The sequence below is a fragment of the Aedes aegypti genome, chromosome 1 (genome assembly GCF_002204515.2).
Source record: "Aedes aegypti strain LVP_AGWG chromosome 1, AaegL5.0 Primary Assembly, whole genome shotgun sequence".
Lineage (NCBI taxonomy): Eukaryota > Metazoa > Arthropoda > Insecta > Diptera > Culicidae > Aedes > Aedes aegypti.
The window spans coordinates 11406919-11424481 of NC_035107.1; the positions used below are offsets into that span (position 1 = coordinate 11406919).

At 40.4% G+C, this 17563-nt stretch overlaps 1 protein-coding gene across 1 annotated transcript in view; it reads left to right on the forward strand.

Annotated features, from left to right (window-relative positions):
- The window catches only part of LOC5574324, a 98296-nt gene extending 81287 nt beyond the window's left edge, over window positions 1-17009 (forward strand). The window contains exons 5-9 of the mRNA XM_021838897.1: window positions 15361-15707; window positions 15772-15842; window positions 15914-16061; window positions 16125-16580; window positions 16648-17009. Coding sequence (XP_021694589.1) covers window positions 15361-15707; window positions 15772-15842; window positions 15914-16061; window positions 16125-16580; window positions 16648-16787 — 1162 coding nt within the window. The 3' untranslated portion in view covers window positions 16788-17009. The remainder of the gene's footprint in view (window positions 1-15360; window positions 15708-15771; window positions 15843-15913; window positions 16062-16124; window positions 16581-16647) is intronic.
- Window positions 17010-17563: the final 554 nt, after the last annotated feature.

The window sequence follows — 17563 nt, forward strand, 5'->3', positions numbered from 1 at the left end:
TATCTGAATTTGGATTTGATCCTAGATATGAAGTATAGTTCGTACTAGATTTGAATCTAGATTTTAATATGATTTTAAAACTGTATTTGTATCTGTATTAGGATATGGATCTCAATTAAGACCTAGATCTGAACTTGGATTAGGCATTAGATTTGATTTTAGGAATGGATTTGAATTTTAATCCAGATCAGGATATGGATCTAAATTTTAATTCGAACAAAGATCTAAATCTGATCTTGGAATGAATTGGATTTGGACTTGGATTTAGATTAGGATTTAAGAGTATGTGTTGGGCGGTGGAGTTTCCAAGTTCCTTTAACATTCAACGCTCCGTCATCGTAATCATCGTCATCATCGAAGCATAAAAAGCAGTTTTTCTTTTCAAAACTGAAAATTATTCATTTTCATCGTGTTCACTGTGCTTCGGTTGGAGAATAGAATACAGTGAACACATTTTCCTGTCAATTTTCTTGATTTTTAACGAAAAAACTGCTTATGAAAATGCTGAAAACAATGACGGATCCTGTCCCCTTAAGCAAACACAGTTTCTTGCGTGAGCAAAAAGCTATTAACTTTTTATTAATACATATATTAGTTTCATGAGGAATTTATTAGGGCCAATTAGGCCAAAAAAACTGTAAATGGTATAAAAATGTAGTATAAAGGGCAAAATTATTTTTCCAGCGATATATTAACCTCAAACTATTTCTCGAGCTCAAATAACAAATTGAGAACAGTCGTTTTCTGGCTATTTGTCACCAAACAGAGATATTCTACATTAATTTGAACAAATTCACAAGAACTACAATAAACTTAATGCTATCAAATGAAGGAAATAATTCACTAATATATCTAATTTCGGAAAAATAATGTGTGTAGCTTCAGTGGCTTTTGATTTCAATTTTTGTTTTACCTTTTTTTTATCGACGTCTCGTATTATGCGCAGAGCCGTAGCGTGCCCTCATGGCGCCCTTGGCAAACCTTTATACAGGCGCCCGTTAGCCAAAGCCTTATTGCGGTTTATTTGGCAAAATACCTACAAGTTTGTAGGAGAAATAAGTCTTCGTGAAGTATGACATGCATACGTATTCCAAAAAAGATTATTTGAATGCTAGAGTGATGAGATCTTCAAAAGATATCAAGGTGTATTTACATACCGTCGATGGGGGTGACAATGGGTCTAGGGGGTGAGATTGGGTCAAAACGGAAAAATATGATTTATGAAATATTTCAGCTAATAACGCTGATTTTATTTAAATTAATAATTCATATGTTAGGGAACATATTATTACACGTAATTCATCACAATATACATTTTTAGAAATAGTAGTTTTTGTTTTATATATCAATAAACTTGTATGTTGAAACTAGACAAAATTTACCACATTAAATTTCTCCTGTTCAAAGTACCCAAACTTTTGCACGATGACTTGACTGACTATTTCATTAATTTTGAATACTTTCCAGATTTTTCCGCCAAAATTTTGTGGGGTCTCTTCAAAGAATATAAGATTACGATTCAAATGACACTTTGATTTAAAATTTTTGTGGATCCAATGCTGAGGAAATAAGATATGGTTTTTCAGTGTGTTTTTTTTTTAAATGTCACTACTTTAAGTAAAAATTTAGTACACAAAGTTCTAAAAATGTTTTTGGAAAAATACATACGAAGTAAGAATAACTCTTTACCTTTCGAATGCGGCTTTGAGAGTTTCGATTGGACTTGTAATCACAGAGATATGGACTGAACACTTTTGCATGTTTTTAAGGGGGTGAACCCAAACTTATGCACGGGAGTGTACTTTTTCTCATAGCTCTTCAATTTGTTGGTATAATCGTTCTTTTATGTGGGTTTATCATACCTGTGAAACATCTTAGATATCTTTTCGTCTTGTTTGCATCGTATTTCATCAATATTCCTCACCTGTGAATGGTTTTGCAATCATATTCTCAAAAACAAGTTATTTCAGTTACAGTGACCCAATGTCACCCCCTCTATGGGGTGAGATTGAATCATTTTTCATTCACTTGTGGTGCCGCAGTGAATGAATATTTTTCTTTAATTTTTTGAACAGTTGTTAATGTACCATCCATATCCATCCAAACCAAGTACATACACACCAAATTTGAAGTTTATTGGATTTTTTTTTCTTTTTTTTTTATTGAGGGATTTTCTACCGTAGGCAGGTTTATCCCCCAGTTTATTGGAATTGAATTGCGATAGTTATTCAATAAATAAATCGTACATATCGTTTTTTGACCCATTCTCACCCCTAACGAAGGTATTTAAATAGGTACATTAGACTACAACCTACTAGTCAAGACTCATCCGTTGATTAACAAGAATTGAGACAAATTCCTTGAGTAAGGAAAAAAAGCCTTGTTTTTAAGAAAAATTGAGATGAATAATTTCAATTTTTTTATGGAAAATGAAAATTTCCGGAAAATTAGTTAAAAGCTTTAATTCAAAATATTTACATAAAAGTAAATGGAAAAGGGTAAGGTAATTATTAAATAATATCTGTGAAAATGTTACGCAGAGTTCTTCGTGAATTTTTAGGCAATTTTCACTCCTAATAATAAAACATGTTTTTATAATAAGAGTAATTTACAGACGAATGCACTTTCATATGTTATCTCTCCTTGAAACGAATGATTTATCTTTACCAGGCCCACCCAAACTTCTGAAGGGCGGATTTAATCACGGAAAGAATTGATTTGAAATAAATAAAAAAAGAGTAAACCTTGTTGGCGCACAACCATCTCAACTAAACATTTTGAACATTTTCGTAAATACGATTGTCAGTTGTTGGAAATATTCTGATCAAATTTCTCATGTTATAAACAATATTCAAATTTACAGTCTATAACTCACGTTGTTTGTTACTGTAATGAAATTCTCTCATTCTCAAATGAAAACTTGATATTATGCCTGTTTGATTATTTCAAACTTTTTGCCAGCAATGCAATAGGTAAAAATTAGTCCGAGCCACGGGTTAACTTTTTTTCAACTTAACTGCATTACTAGCGTTGAGTTTGTTATAAAGTATTTTTTACACGAATCAATCAGATACAATATCAAGCTTTTACTTGAATAGCATGACAAAGATCTTGTAAGAATCTCACTCAAAGTTTTGTGAAAATGTGGCTAAAGTTTTCTGGAATCCAAATAATCCAATTGTTCATTCGAATCTTGTTAAGCATTCTGAAGATTTCTTTCTGGATTGTTCAAAATTGTTCTTTGAAAATTTCTACAAGGGTTTTGTAAAAATTGTAATTGTGACTATTCATATTCTGCAATCTCATTTTTTTTTTTCAAATTTGTCGTGTATTCTGGCGCCCCCTTAAGGCTGGCGCCCTTGGAGGGTGGCAACCTGGCAACCACACGCTACGGCACTGATTATGCGCTACTTGACAATTCGTTGTCAGTTGTCATTCATCGCTCTCCTTCCGAGAGGTATTCAATTGCGATTAACCGCACGAGATCTGTGCAAAATACCGTAACAGTTCCCCGAACCGTAAGGCTGGTCCGGTATCTCCGGTTCGGCTTTACTCACTGCTACATCCAACTTCGCTAGCTTCGCAACCGTTCGATGAACCATGCCATCCGCAGTCTTCAGCTTCTCGTACTCGTCCATCACGTCTGAGATCTTGGTTACACGTCCTCGTATCCACGCATTGCGTATCTGCTCCTCAACTATAACGACCAAGTCCCCGACTTGGATTGGATTAGCCTCCTCAAATCACTCCGTCCGATGGGCGATAGTGGGAGGGTATTCTCTTACCCATCGGCGCCAGAATTGATCTACCATCGTTCTGCACAGGTTCTAGTCAGCTTCTGCACAGGTTCTAGTCAAGCTTGTTTCGGGTCTGTCAATTTTCGTGGAGTCTGCGCTAATCTATTCGAACTTATAAGTAAGAAGTAGTTCGGTGTGAGAGCTTCTCGTTGCGTCGTCGTCTCCAGAGGGATGTCTGTAAGCGGCCTAGAATTAACTACACCCTCAGCCTCTATCAGTATTGTTGCCAACGTCTCCTCATTCGGTATTCGTCAAGTATCCATCGCGGCAAGTACGGTTTTCACAGACCGCGCCAAAGGCTCCCACGCCTCACCCATGTGCGGTGTACGTGGCGGGTTGAATACCCGCTTTGTATTTGCATTGATGAATGTTTTGGCCAGCTAATGGTCGATTTTGCCCATTTCGTGCTTCAATTCGTTACTTGATCCCACGAAATACGTGCCCCTATTACTGCGGATCTCAACTGGTGGTCCTCGACGTCCGATAAAGCGCCTGATGGCCATCTTGAAAGACTCTGCTCATAGCGTATGGACAACCTCCAGATGGACTGCTCGAGAGGTCATACAAGTGAACAATCCGACCCACCGTTTGACGATGGTACGATTTACTTTGATGCTCATTGGTCCAAAGTAATCGACACCGACGAAAGGAAATGAATGCACGTAGGAATGTGGAGACATTCGTGGAGTCGCTGGATTCTTCCATGAACGGCGGCAACTTTCGGATTAAGCTGGTCTTTTCCAGCCGCACCTGTTGATTGGTACGCTTGTCCCTTCAACCAAAAAGAACCGCCACTTCATTCGAGTGAATTTCGCTTTGCGTCCAGCGGAAAATTGTGGCTTCAGCGTTACTTAGCTCTTTTTGCGTAAGTGATCCTTCTATACGTTGCTTTTTGTTTGAAGTACGCCGCTAATTCTGCACATAACGATGAATACACGCTTCGTTGCAATCGCGTCCACTTTGAGAATCTATCCCATTTCACAAGTATACCATGCACCATCTCAGTTCTTCATCCGTCGTCTGATTGGCCGGAAGCGCTTAAGATATCCACTGTTCTTGCGGCAGATACAAATCTTCCTCTGCCCGAAACCATCGGCTATTGTTAAACATACAGGGATCATTTTCCCCACTTGGTCGCTTCATGTACAATGCCCTTTTAGCAGATATCCAATGCCATTGTTCTGCTCTCGACTTTGACAGGATCTCTCCCACTCTGCAGGCGACAAACTGCCGGTAGTTGCGATGGTACGAGTATATCCAAGTGAGTACCAGCCTTGAATCATTCCAATACTTTATCGATTTTTAGCGAGTGCCCGTTGAGTATGGTCTTGGCTGATGTGATCCATTTAGTGGAACAAATTTATCCACCGGTTCCACTCTCCTAACATTTTTTTTCGGTATCGGCTGATCCCATTCTGTCTTCGCCACAAATCCTGTATCAAAATCTTGCCGTGTATGAGCGAGAAACTCAACAGTCCGGCCGAATCGAATGGACTCATGACTTCTCGTAGCGCTTGTCGTTTTGTTGGGTGATCTGCTTGCGGTGGAAAACGTGAATACGTCTAACTTCCAGAACATCCCAAGTGGCGCTATTCTTGTCCAGCTGTAAGCATTTCTCCGCGATGAGGTTTGGGACTGGCTCGCCCTCCCCGGCTCGTGCGAGAACATCTTTGGTGTTCGAAAGCCAGTTCCATCGAATAAATCCTCGGAGTGAGTGAACATGCTTGACGTCTTGTGCCAAGTTTCACAGCCTCTTCCTCGTCGTCAGCACTGTCTACACACTAAGCTCACTTCACCGGAATCCATGAATTCCATCGTAATCTTATCAGCTGAACAGCTTGGTACACACTTAGTTTTTTTCTCGTTGTTCGGTAATTTTTTTTACCGGAAACGAACTGTAAATAAATATTTAACTGAAGCTTCGGTATTACAAACGAGATTTACCGAACACCCTTGAATATATAAAAAATCAAAACAATATTCGTCCTCTTTTACCGAAATCGTCGTTTTATTTACCGAAAAAAACTGTAAATCGTTTAGATTCGCCGTAGACTGTAATTTTTTACCGTATTTCAGTTCTTAGTGCTTTACCGAACCAATTGTAATTTGATATTTTTGTGGCCGCCATATTATTTGCTAGTCAACACGATAGTATCGAATTCAAAACCTTTAATTTCTGTGATTGTGGCCATAAACACTGTTTTTTGAGAAAAAAAAAATGAGACTACGACAGCAGGATGAGCGTCTGGAACTACTTTTCCGTAAGTACAACCTCGGGGATTTTATTAAAAAACCTATTTTTAAAAATTGAATAAAATATTTTCGTTGTAGTATCCAACTGCCCAATTACGTTTCCGGATAGAATCGTCACATAAACGAGGATAAACACCCATGACGGAATCGGTGGTGATGGTGGTAAAAGGGATCAACAGCTGCAAATGAGCCAGGATTGTAGCCCAAGATTTGAAGCGCGCGTTCGAGTTGTTGGTGATGCCACTGGTGGTATCAACTTCCATCTCCATGAAAAAGATAAGCAGTTCATCTTCAAACGGTTCCAAAACAAAAACGCGAAATAAATCGATGAACATTTGCTATCAATATGGTTTTTGCTTTGTTTTGATCATCCTTTTCTATTCCGACTGCCTGCTGTTACGAACAATGCGTTCGGTAGTTTATTTTACAATACGTTCGGTAATAATTCACGAGCATATTGTAATTTTTTGACAGCTGCGAGTCGATTGCAATTACAGATTGTTCGGTAATCCTTAACTTTACCGGAAGCATTACCGAGCGCTCAGCGGTTTATATTTCGGTAAAAAAATTACCGGAGTCGGTGATATTTTCTAAGTGTGTAGCATAACAGGCGCAGCGCATGTCAATCTGCTGGTCGTGTTTTAATCTGGTGGAACATTTCCTTCAGATCTGCGCCCAAAGCAACACACTTTTCTCGGAAGGCGAAGAGTACAGAAAATTCGGATTTTGGATGGCTTCTTGGGGTTGATTATCACTCCCAACGGTAAATACCACGTACGCCTTGGATCCGATTCTTCGAGCTCTGTTCGCTTTGTGGATGTATCCCTTCTTCTGATACTCGGACATTTGTTTCCGAAAACTCTCTTCGATAACTGTTTCGTTCTGCTTGCACCTCGCCAAACACTGCAGTTGCCGAACTGCCATGTGGTAGCTATCTGGGAATTCTAAATAGTCAAACTTCCAGAGAAGACCCGCTTCAAATCGCTGACCAATCCGTTTGGTTGTTTCTATAAGAATCCGCTTGGATCGTTGAATTCCAGCGGACTCTACGGCCGGCGTCTCGGATATTCACAGACTTTCCACCAAAAAAAATTGCTAAACCAGTCCGTGTAACGTCTGATTGTCTTCCTGACATTTGCAAATGTGGAAGCTGAGAATTGTCCATTGTCCACTGGTTTTTCTAGCCTGGATCCATAAACCGGCAATTGGGTTGCTCGGCTGTCTATCCCTTAACTTCAATGTTGAAGTAACATGCACATTATCGTTGCCAATGAGGATACGAGTTTGGCCAATTCAGCGTATCGTAACGACTGCCGTGGTAGTTCCCGCTTGCTTACAGTGTGCACTAGAGATGGTCGGGTCTCGGGTTTTCAAACGGGTACGGGTTTGATAATTTTAAATTATTCGGGTTCGGCTCGGGTTTGAAGGCTACAAAATTATCGGGTACGGGTCGGGTTCGGGCTTGAAAAAAGTCGGGTTTGGGTCGAGTTTTGGTCGGGTTTGATGAGAATTGTGAACAGAGCAACAACCTGAAAGCTCCCTTATGCATCAGAAGCGATGAATTCATCATCTTGTTGACCTCGGGTTTCATTAGGATTTTTCTTACGAACATTTTTTTGGGTTTCGGGTCGAATAGTGAAACTTTTTCGAGTCCGGGTTTGAAGAAATAAAATAAGTTGGGTACATGCACATCGGACAAGGAATGCTTGGTTGAACATGAGTGCCCCGCAATTTCTAAAGTGACTCGTTGCGAATTTGCTTCCGTACTCTTCACGTTTGCTGTCCACTGGAAGCACAAAGGCTGTTTTTCTCCTACAACGCCGAATTGCTTCACCACTTCTTCATCCACCAATGTCATCTCCCATCCGTGGTCTAAAAAGGCGAATACAGTCCCGGAACAGTTGTTCCCGTGGAGTGTTACTGGGACTATCCGAAACAGCGTCGTTTTCCCGCTGAAATGGTGACTGGTGGCGACTTTTGATTCACTCGGCTTCGCTTCAGATGGTTCAAGCACGGAATTGCTTCGTTTTATATTGACGCCTGGTGCTATTGAGTTGTTGTCTCGTTTGCTTTCTATCATCCCTTCTTCGTTCGCCTCCCTGTTTCTGTTCAGAATGCAGCAACGGAAGATGGCGCAATTGACACCCAGACATGTCACATTGCTTGCGAATTTTGCAGGGTCTCCTTCCGTGTGCTCCCAGACAAAGACAACATAAACTGAACTGTTGTATTAGCTTCCAGCGCTCATCTACGCCTTCCTTGCTGAACTCTATACAATCCGTAACTCGATGGTTTGGATTGTTGCAGAACAGACAAGCTGCCTTTGATGAGTGCGTCGCATCTCCAACTGCTTCGGTTTTCTTCGCACCCTCTGCAGCGTGGGCACCACAGAAGTTCTTATCTGTGCTGCTCTTCTCCTTATTATTTTTTTAAGGCGCTCTGTGCTCGTGTCCACTACTGTGCCGGAATCAGTTGATCTGTAGCTTCTTTACCGATACAGATCTATTTTCAACTAATCTATATTTACATCTACTTTCACTCTCTCCTATTATTTTACTCTCACACCGAGCAGGTACTGATACTGACAGAGGATGGATGTGCTCCGCAAAGCACGGTCCTCCGTGTGGCGTCTTCTGGTGGCTGGACGGGTTTTTTTTTTGAGGGGCTGGAAATCGAACCCATGACCTTCGCTTATGAAGCGAAAGCATAACCTCAAGGTTACAGACCCCCTTGTTCTCTTTAGTTGTCCGCTGCTGTCTTGGATCGTACTGGAGAGTGACGTCAGTTGCAGCACTTATCAAAGTATGCATGTACTTGGAGAACGAGTTGCTAATACTGCGACCAATCCAGCTTCATGTGTGCTGTATGCTTCTCTACCAACTCGAACAATAAAATCGGGTTGTTGAGATGCGATTTATGTCTTCCAGCTTCTAAATGATCGCTGAGGTTCTGCATCGCAATAACCAAAATCAATCAACGTGTCAGCAATCTGTCCTGCTTCGGTGCAGGAACTCGTCGAAGCTTCTGCAATAGCGCATGAATAAACAACTCCAGTCTACTATATAGTGTCTCCAACGTAGCGAGAATATGTGGAACACTTGACGGCAATAGCAGTCGGCTCTGCACGGATTCAAGAGCATGACCTTTCGGGCACCTCTGCAACCTTGCCAGATTTTCCGCGTCTGTAAAGTCGCACACTTGGGCAGAGTTGAAGTAAGCGCTTATGAATAGCGGCCAATCCTCAGGATTACCAGTGAAAATTGGCAGCTCCTTACGTGCCTGGCAGCTAAGAGTTGTGGTGTTGGTCCGCGGTACGCCGTTAGACGCCTGTCTAAATCGATTATAGTTTCTACTTAAGCTAAACCTTAGGGGAGCCACAGAAAGACCCGTGTGGCTCATACTACTTGTCGGTGCAATGGTGCTTTCTATCCGACCAGTTATTCCTCGATGGCTTCATGCCAGTTGCCCAAACGAAATACCTGATACCGCCGAGGGCGTAGCCTCTTCCAGAAATCCCTGGTTGCTAGTTGATTGCTTGCTGCCCAGCCGGCAACTGATCGTTGTCCTAGTTTCGTAGGTGCAATTTTCGGAGCCTTTCCCGTCGAGAACACCATTGTCGAATTAAAAGCTCGCCATTGTCGAACCTTGCCGGATGAGCTTTGCACGGATTCAACACTCTCGTTGTCGTCCTCCTTCTCCTCCTCTTCTGCGGCGATAATCTCCCGAAGGCGGAATGATTCGTTCATCACCGTTTACTCCAATTGTAGCTCCAGCTGTTGGAGTGATGCCTCTTCCTGCACCTTCTTTCTGTTGGAATAGTAACTCCGCTTCCTTATGCTTGCGCTCTTGTTCCCGTCGCTAAAGTTCTAAACCCTTCATGGTCAAAGCTTTTTGGGCCTTGAGTTTCGCTAGCTCTAATCGTGCCTTCGCTGCTCTGCTAGAACTCGATGAATTTACGCTTAGTGCCACCTTTCCCACTGTACCTGTACGCATGGTTTCTAGCGCTTTGAACAATTGAACACCCGGTCTGGCTCTGCGATGCTATCGTTGACGCCCACGTATTCAAAATGCAGCCAGGAATCGCATTGACAGCAACTGATTTTCCGATTTTCACACTCTAGGTGCTTCACACTGCTTGGTGCTGTCGGTAAGACTTGAACAATCTTTTAGATTTGTTGGGCGGTGGAGTTTCCAAGGTCCTTCAAGCAAGTTTTACGTTCCTTGCGTGAGCTAAAACCTATTAACTTTTTATTATTTACATGAGGAATTCCCTACTTACCGTTTTGATTCATATTACGGACACTTAAGGACTCAGGGAAATATAACCCAGCATAGAGCATACAAAATAAATCATTCTGTATGATTCTTCAGCGCTATCGAACGTCGGAAGCCCTTTACTTTCGAACGGTGGGTGAAGAATACGCTTCCGCAACTTCAATAATTTTAAATAAATCAAAATTGTGTCGCTTTTTCATGATTCTTATTCCGGACGCTTCCTCACTTTTGCCTCATATTCCGGACACTTTGAATCGAATTCCGGACAGCTCATGATAATCATTAATGGTACAATCAAATCATCAATCGAAATCGTTAAACCACCAAAAAGTCATCTAAGGTAGTTGGGCATTATAAATTTTCAAAGATATTTATGGAAAAAGTTTACTAAAACGAGCCTTGAAATTGAGAACTTTTGAACAGCAAAAATTGAAACATTTCGCGTGAAATGTTTCCCATACAAAGTAGAGTGTCCGGAATTTGAAGCTGTCCGTAATATGAATCAAAACGGTACATCGGTCTCTTGCTACTCTCCTAGTTGCTCCCAATTGACCTTGAAAGATTTAATTATTGTTTTGGATTTCAATGTGACTCGTGGATGCGCCGGATTTATTTTTTTATGGGGAATATGGATTTGAATATGAAATGCATTTGGATTTCAATCCAGATATGGATACGGATCCAGATTTGTTTCAGAGTTTAAATGTATATGAATCCAAATTCAGATCTAGATTTAGATTTGCAAACTGGAATCTATAAAACTGAATTTGGATTGGATTTCAATTCGATTTCGATTTGAGTTCAATTCAGGTGCGTCCCACTCGGGTTCAGATTTGGTACCACTTCTAGTACTGCATTTGGTCCCTTGGTACTGCAAAAGGTACCCAAGTTTGACAGATCGCAGTACACTTTTCACGGCATTCTAGATTTTGCTCTATTACCTTATGAGCCATAAATTAGACAGCTGCAAGGGAATGGAGGTCTTTATTGCGTCTTTGATTCAACCTTGGTCCTGTTTCGTTTACGATCCAAAGCTAATTCAAATGTAATCCAAATCCAATCCAAATTTTTGAGTTGACAGCTTATTAAAATGGAAGAGCTAGGGAGAACTTGGATTGAAAGAGAATGTTCTTGATGGAAATAAATGACAGAACGATCTTAGTTGAAAAATCAACAACCTTGTATATCAATACTCCACTGCACTGTGACGTCACGCATCAATTTTGATAGGTACTGGTCCTGTTGTTTACAGTTTGGACTTAGTACTTTTTTCGAATCATTCTTAATTTCTTGAAAGATTGCTGCGAGGAGAGGTCAAATCCGCTGCAGATACCCACGGATCGTATTATTCTATCTTCCTACCGTGGACCAGCATGCTGATCGTCACCATCAGCATGCTGGTCATAGAAATGCGAAGATGAAAAAATGATGGAAAAAACGACTAAGTCCGAAACGTAAACAACAGGACCAGCAGCTGTCAAATAAGTGAGGTTAGGCTCGTCATATGCAGCGCTCTATGGGTCACTGCACAAAAATCTTCCTCTCTCTTTCACTCTTATTTGTAAACAACAAGGCCAGTAAACGTCAAAATCCCGTACTAAATCAAAACAGTGCAGAGCCCCATAGTTTGCAAAGCTGGTTGTTTGATTGTTAACGTTCAACGCTCCGTCATCGTAATCATCGAAACTTCAAAAGCAGTTTTGCTGTCCAAAACTGTAAATTATTCGATAAAAATGTGTTCACTGTGTTTTGGTTGGAGAACAGAATACAGTGAACACATTTTCCTTTGATTATTATTGATTTTGAATAAAAAAAACTGCTTTTGAAAATTCCGAGATCAATGACGGATCCTGCCCCCTTAAGGCGGTTTTTGTTCTGCTAATAGATGAAGTGCGCCACATCGCTGAGGCTGATAAACTAGGGACTGTTCATTTAAGAAAGTGGACACGTGTTTTTTACCGTAAACTGTTTATTTTCGAACAAATTCATGAGTTTACCTAAAATACATGGAAATCAACGTAATTTCGATCAAATTCACATAAATTTGAACATTTATTGAGCATTGCTGGAGAATGTTCTTACATTTCTTTTGATACCTCCCATAAAATTCTGCACAACTTTTTTCGGAACTTTTCGAACTGCTTTTTGAACTGCTGACCACATTTTCTTGAAAAAATCGTTGGAGCTGGCTTCTCTTTCATCCTTCTTAAGATGCCGTTTGATTATTGCCCAATATGTTTCAATGAGGCGTAGTTCTGAGCAATTTGATGGATTCGATCATTTTTCTACAAATTCGACTTATTCCTTCTTGAGCATCTCCAAAGTAGCTGAAGCATAGTGAGCCGATGCTAGGTCTGGCAAAAACAATGGAGGCATGGTATTCTTTCAGTAGATGGGCAGAAGCCATTTTTTAATGCATTCAGTTCTGTAATTTTCGCCGTTGATTGAACCCGTCGTGAAATATGTAGTACTTTCATACCGCAGGAGCAAATTCCTTGCAATACCAAATCATTTTTCCCAAATTTTTCTGTTGGCATGTATCGTACGTCGTCAGGAATATCTGTTTTGGCCACAGCGTTGAAAAAATTCAATTTGGACACTTCGCGATTTAAGCCAAATCTCGGAACGGCAGTTTTTCTGTACACCATTTGTGCAGACAAAAAATTGAGAGTCGCCATGTCAATTCGACCCATCGTTTAGAATTTATAATTTTTTTATGTCAACTTTTGTCTGCTGTCAAAATAAACACTTGAGATCACACTGAAACAAAATTTTATTTGTTTTTATGGAATGTTTACACCAAAATGCTAATATTTAGGTGTCCACTTTCTTAAATGAACAGTCCATAGATGCCTATTTGATTAAAAATCTAAGATTCTAATCAAAATTATAAATCTAGATTCAAATCCAGAATTACACTGAAAATATATATTGTTTTATATTACGAAATCGTTCGTTTGAACTACGAAATTATTCGTTGTTTTCTGCAACGAAACAGTTTCGTAAAATGTAATGAGGGGCGGTTTGAGATTTCTTACGCGCCAATGTATCTTTAATTTTCATACAAAAATCTTATCATGAAGGGAATGGGGAGTTTATTATCATATTAAAATCCAAATTCAGGTTCAATCCAGAAGTACTCCTCCTCCTGCATAATAATTCAGTACGGTGTCAAATTTTATAGGGTGTCCGCAAATTATCCGAACAGCAAAATATTTAAAAGATGATCTCGCATTGAAAACAATGAAGAATTAATGTCCATGTACTTTTTTTAATACATCTATATGTTAACACAAAATGTAACTAAAAACAAATCGAAATAATTGCTTGTTACTGAGATAGGCGAATTTAAATTTTTCGAAGACGTTTTTCCTGAGGGCCGCTAGTCATACTGGAGATGTGTTATCTCTAAAATCTAAAAGAGATGAATCCAAATGTCATACTATTATTTGATGTAACCTATAGCTTAGTGGCTTCAATTTAGACTGGAAATAGAAAATTATACGGTTCAAATCCAGTGAGTTCTATGGACATTTTTCTTCCGTCATGAAGCTCAAAAAACAGCTCCCTATAAAACACCTCAATAAATTTTGCTTAGTTTTGCAAATATTTGAAATCGGAAATGTGTCAAACTTGCTTCTTAAGAATATAATAAGCCAATGTTTAAAACCATGCACAAATATTGAATTTATTATGCTTGATTGTATAGAGCAGTGATTCCCAAAGTGGGCGAATTCGCCCCCTGGGGGGCGATTTTTGGGACGAAGGGGGCGAAAATTTTCAAAACAGAATTTGGGGGGCGAAAAATCCAGTAAAGGGGGTGAAAAGTCTAGTATGGGAGAAATTGAAAAATGACTCATAACGTTCGGAGGACACACGATTCGATAGAAATTAATGCTAATGCTTCAATTTCATTCTAAACTATTTCTAGTTTCACCTTAGATCGAATATACCTCTGATCTAAGCATGGCCATTTTAATTCATTCTAGATAACACTTGATGATTGTCAAAAGAAAATATTTGTATTATGCATTCAGATTTTTTCCATATCATATGAGTTTTAAGAATTTTAGGTTTTCTCAAGATCAGAATGATTCAAGATACGGAGAGCATTGATAACACACATTGACACCGTCTCCAGACATTTAGCTGCACAGACTGTAACTTAACACTAGACAACGGACAAGCATGCTCCAGTGGCACAGTCGCGAAACATTTTTGGCGAATAGTGTCAATGGCTGAAGCGGGAATCGAACCCACATCCCATGACACGATGCGATCACTGCTTGATGATGCTATCCACTGGACACAAAGCCCACAATACTCAATCTGTATAAAAAAGTGAAAAAAGTTTTATATGCCATGAGTTGGCTTGAGAACGGATCAATGGATTCGAAACACTTTCACTGTTGCATTTGTTCTGGACTTTAAAGTAATCGTCCGAAGAAAAAGTTTAATAAAATCTCTAGAATAGTCGGAAAACGTAAGAAAACTAATCTGTAAATTTGTTTAGGAAATTTTATGACTTGATGGCAAGATGAAGTTTACCAGGATCTCTAGTATTTAACATGAAGATTTTTTTAATATTTCTATTGTAAGCATCCAGTTTTTCACAGAGAAAAATATGTTGTACCCGTTTTTTGGTATTTAGGTTGCACTTTTTATTACCATTCTTACTTCTTATGGTACAAATATTTTAATTAACAAATCTCTGAAAATTTGGCTGACAAAATCAGGTTCCAATGATGAATTAAAGCCATTTTGTGGAGTGTATATTTTTTCCAAAGCAAACACTTTTGTAGTAATATACGAGTAAACTTGATAATTTTCTTTTTTTTTAGTACAGTTTATAGATTAATTCAAATATATGAATTTGTATATGAACCATTCATCAGGGGGGCGATTCCTAAAAATATTGGCCTCGAGGGGGCGAAAGTCGAAAAAGTTTGGGAAACACTGGTATAGAGCCATGTCTTCAAAGTTTGTACGGATAATTTGCGGACACCCTGTAAATGTACTATCTTCTCCCTTCCAGAATCGTTCGCAACAAAGCGGCGGAGAAGGCCAAGTACAGCTCCCGCATCGATTCCAGCATGCAGGACAGCGCCCCCCGTGGCGTTTCCCGGCAAAGCGGAGGAAGTCAACAGCAACAGCAGCAGCAACAACCGAGCCAAGGTCCACCACCGCCCCAATCGCAATCGGCCCAGGAATGCATGAACCAATCCATGTCCGACACGGAGGGAATGATGAAAAGCTCCCAGTCGCAGTCGGCCGATAGTGTGGGGGCTTCGGCTTCATACTCTATCAACGGGTTGCTTGGATTGTCGCAGAAATCACTGTCTGGGACTAGTTCCAAACGGCGCAAAATTAAGGAAGAGCCAGGTTACTTCGATGATTTAGGTTAATCATAAGATCATGATTTTAACATTTGATCATTTCTCGACAGATTTACGAAGCGGTCTCTTGGGCAGTATTAAACGTGATAAGGTACTAAATCCGCACGGATGGCATCAATCAGTAATTTTGACCAATTTTCCCCGTTATTCCGGGAAATTCCATGACTAATGCGTCGATTTTTGAACTTTTAGGACACCAAAGATATTTCGGACTATGAACACATGAAACCAATTGACCAGGACAAGAGCAACGATCTTTATACCGGCGTGGACTTTGTTAGTTCGATGGCAATGTCCAGCGAGGACAACTCCGACAATCAATCGAGCTTTTCCATTAGAGGTTCTTCTGCGATTTCGAGTTCAAATCAAAAGGATTTTTTTTAACCTTCCCCATTGTTTTTAGGTGAGAAACCGCACAAATACCATCGAGCGGAGGACGCCCTCTCGGTGGGGGTGATCATAGAAGACGACACGTCCGCCCGCAAGCAACAGCAACATCAACCGCATCCATCCGAACTCACCAAAGTCCCGGAAGGTTACGAGAAGATTCTTACCAGCGAAATGATTGCCGCCTCTTCGGCTGCCGCAGCAGCAGCGGCAGCGGCCGCCGCTTCCATAGGTGGCAGTAGTGGCGGCCTTAAGCGATCCGAAGCCTCCCAAATGACGCAGTCCATCGAATTCCTCAGCGACATGAACAACAACATTTCGCAAAATCAGAACCAGAGCTTCCCCACGACGAGCTACGAGGCGGCCACCGGGTACAGTACCGGCGAACCGTCCGAAGCAGCCGTCCTCAATCCGCACATTGCCTGCTCGTCCAACTATTCGGCGTTCCTGCAGAATACCGATCAGTTTGCAGGTAAACCTAGAATGAGCCTTTAACGTTTGAAACGTTGAACTCAACATCTCTCAACCATCTATTCTAGCGGCCAATCCGGAACTGATCTTCCCCACAGCTTACACTCAATACGCCCCAGGTTACGGCTCGTTCAACTACAACACGGCATTCACGAACAACAACCTTTGTCGAGACTTGGGACAGATCCACTACCCGGAGGAGCAGTAGCCCTAATGGAGCAACGGCCGACCCTGCATACGACGAATACATGGCAATGAAACGATTCTACAAAACAACAAGAGTAAAACGAATTTCACAACCGCTACAAAGAAATTTGGCATTTAATAGCACACACACAAACATCCAAAACACAACTTTAGAATGATTTGAGAGATGATGAGTAACTAATATTTGAGAAACATGACAAATTATATAAGTGACATTACAGAACTGTGCGAGTTTGGCAACCGATTTAGAAGTTAAAGAAAGTCAAAAATCCTATATCAGAAAATTCAATTCTAAGCTTCCTTCTGCCGAATGGTTAGAAGCGAACATCCTTTTAACAAGGTTGTTGTCCGGCGCTCTTACAACATGCCTCCAACACGTTCTCCGGACACATCGTCACAAAAGATAGTCTAGACGATGTTCAAAAACTCCAAGAGCGTGTATAGTGCTCGAGCATAGTCCACGTTTCATGCCATGGACTCCAGCTTTGGGGACTGGATATTGGGCTCACTATCGAGTTGCTCAAGCTCGCTATCAATCGGCACATACAACCTGTCCGGGTTAATTTTACCAAGTTCCTCTCCAATACCACCACTCTCAGATACTTTGTTAAGTGTAGAACTAGCCCTCGTGCGTTAAAATACACTCTAATAAAGATTTAAAAAAAAAAAAAAAAAAAAAGATACTTTGTTGCTTCTGGTTTGATTTTGTTTACTAGATCGTTTATTTGAGGCTCAATCGCGTTTAACGCATTACGGAGCCAAAATTCATTTTTTGTA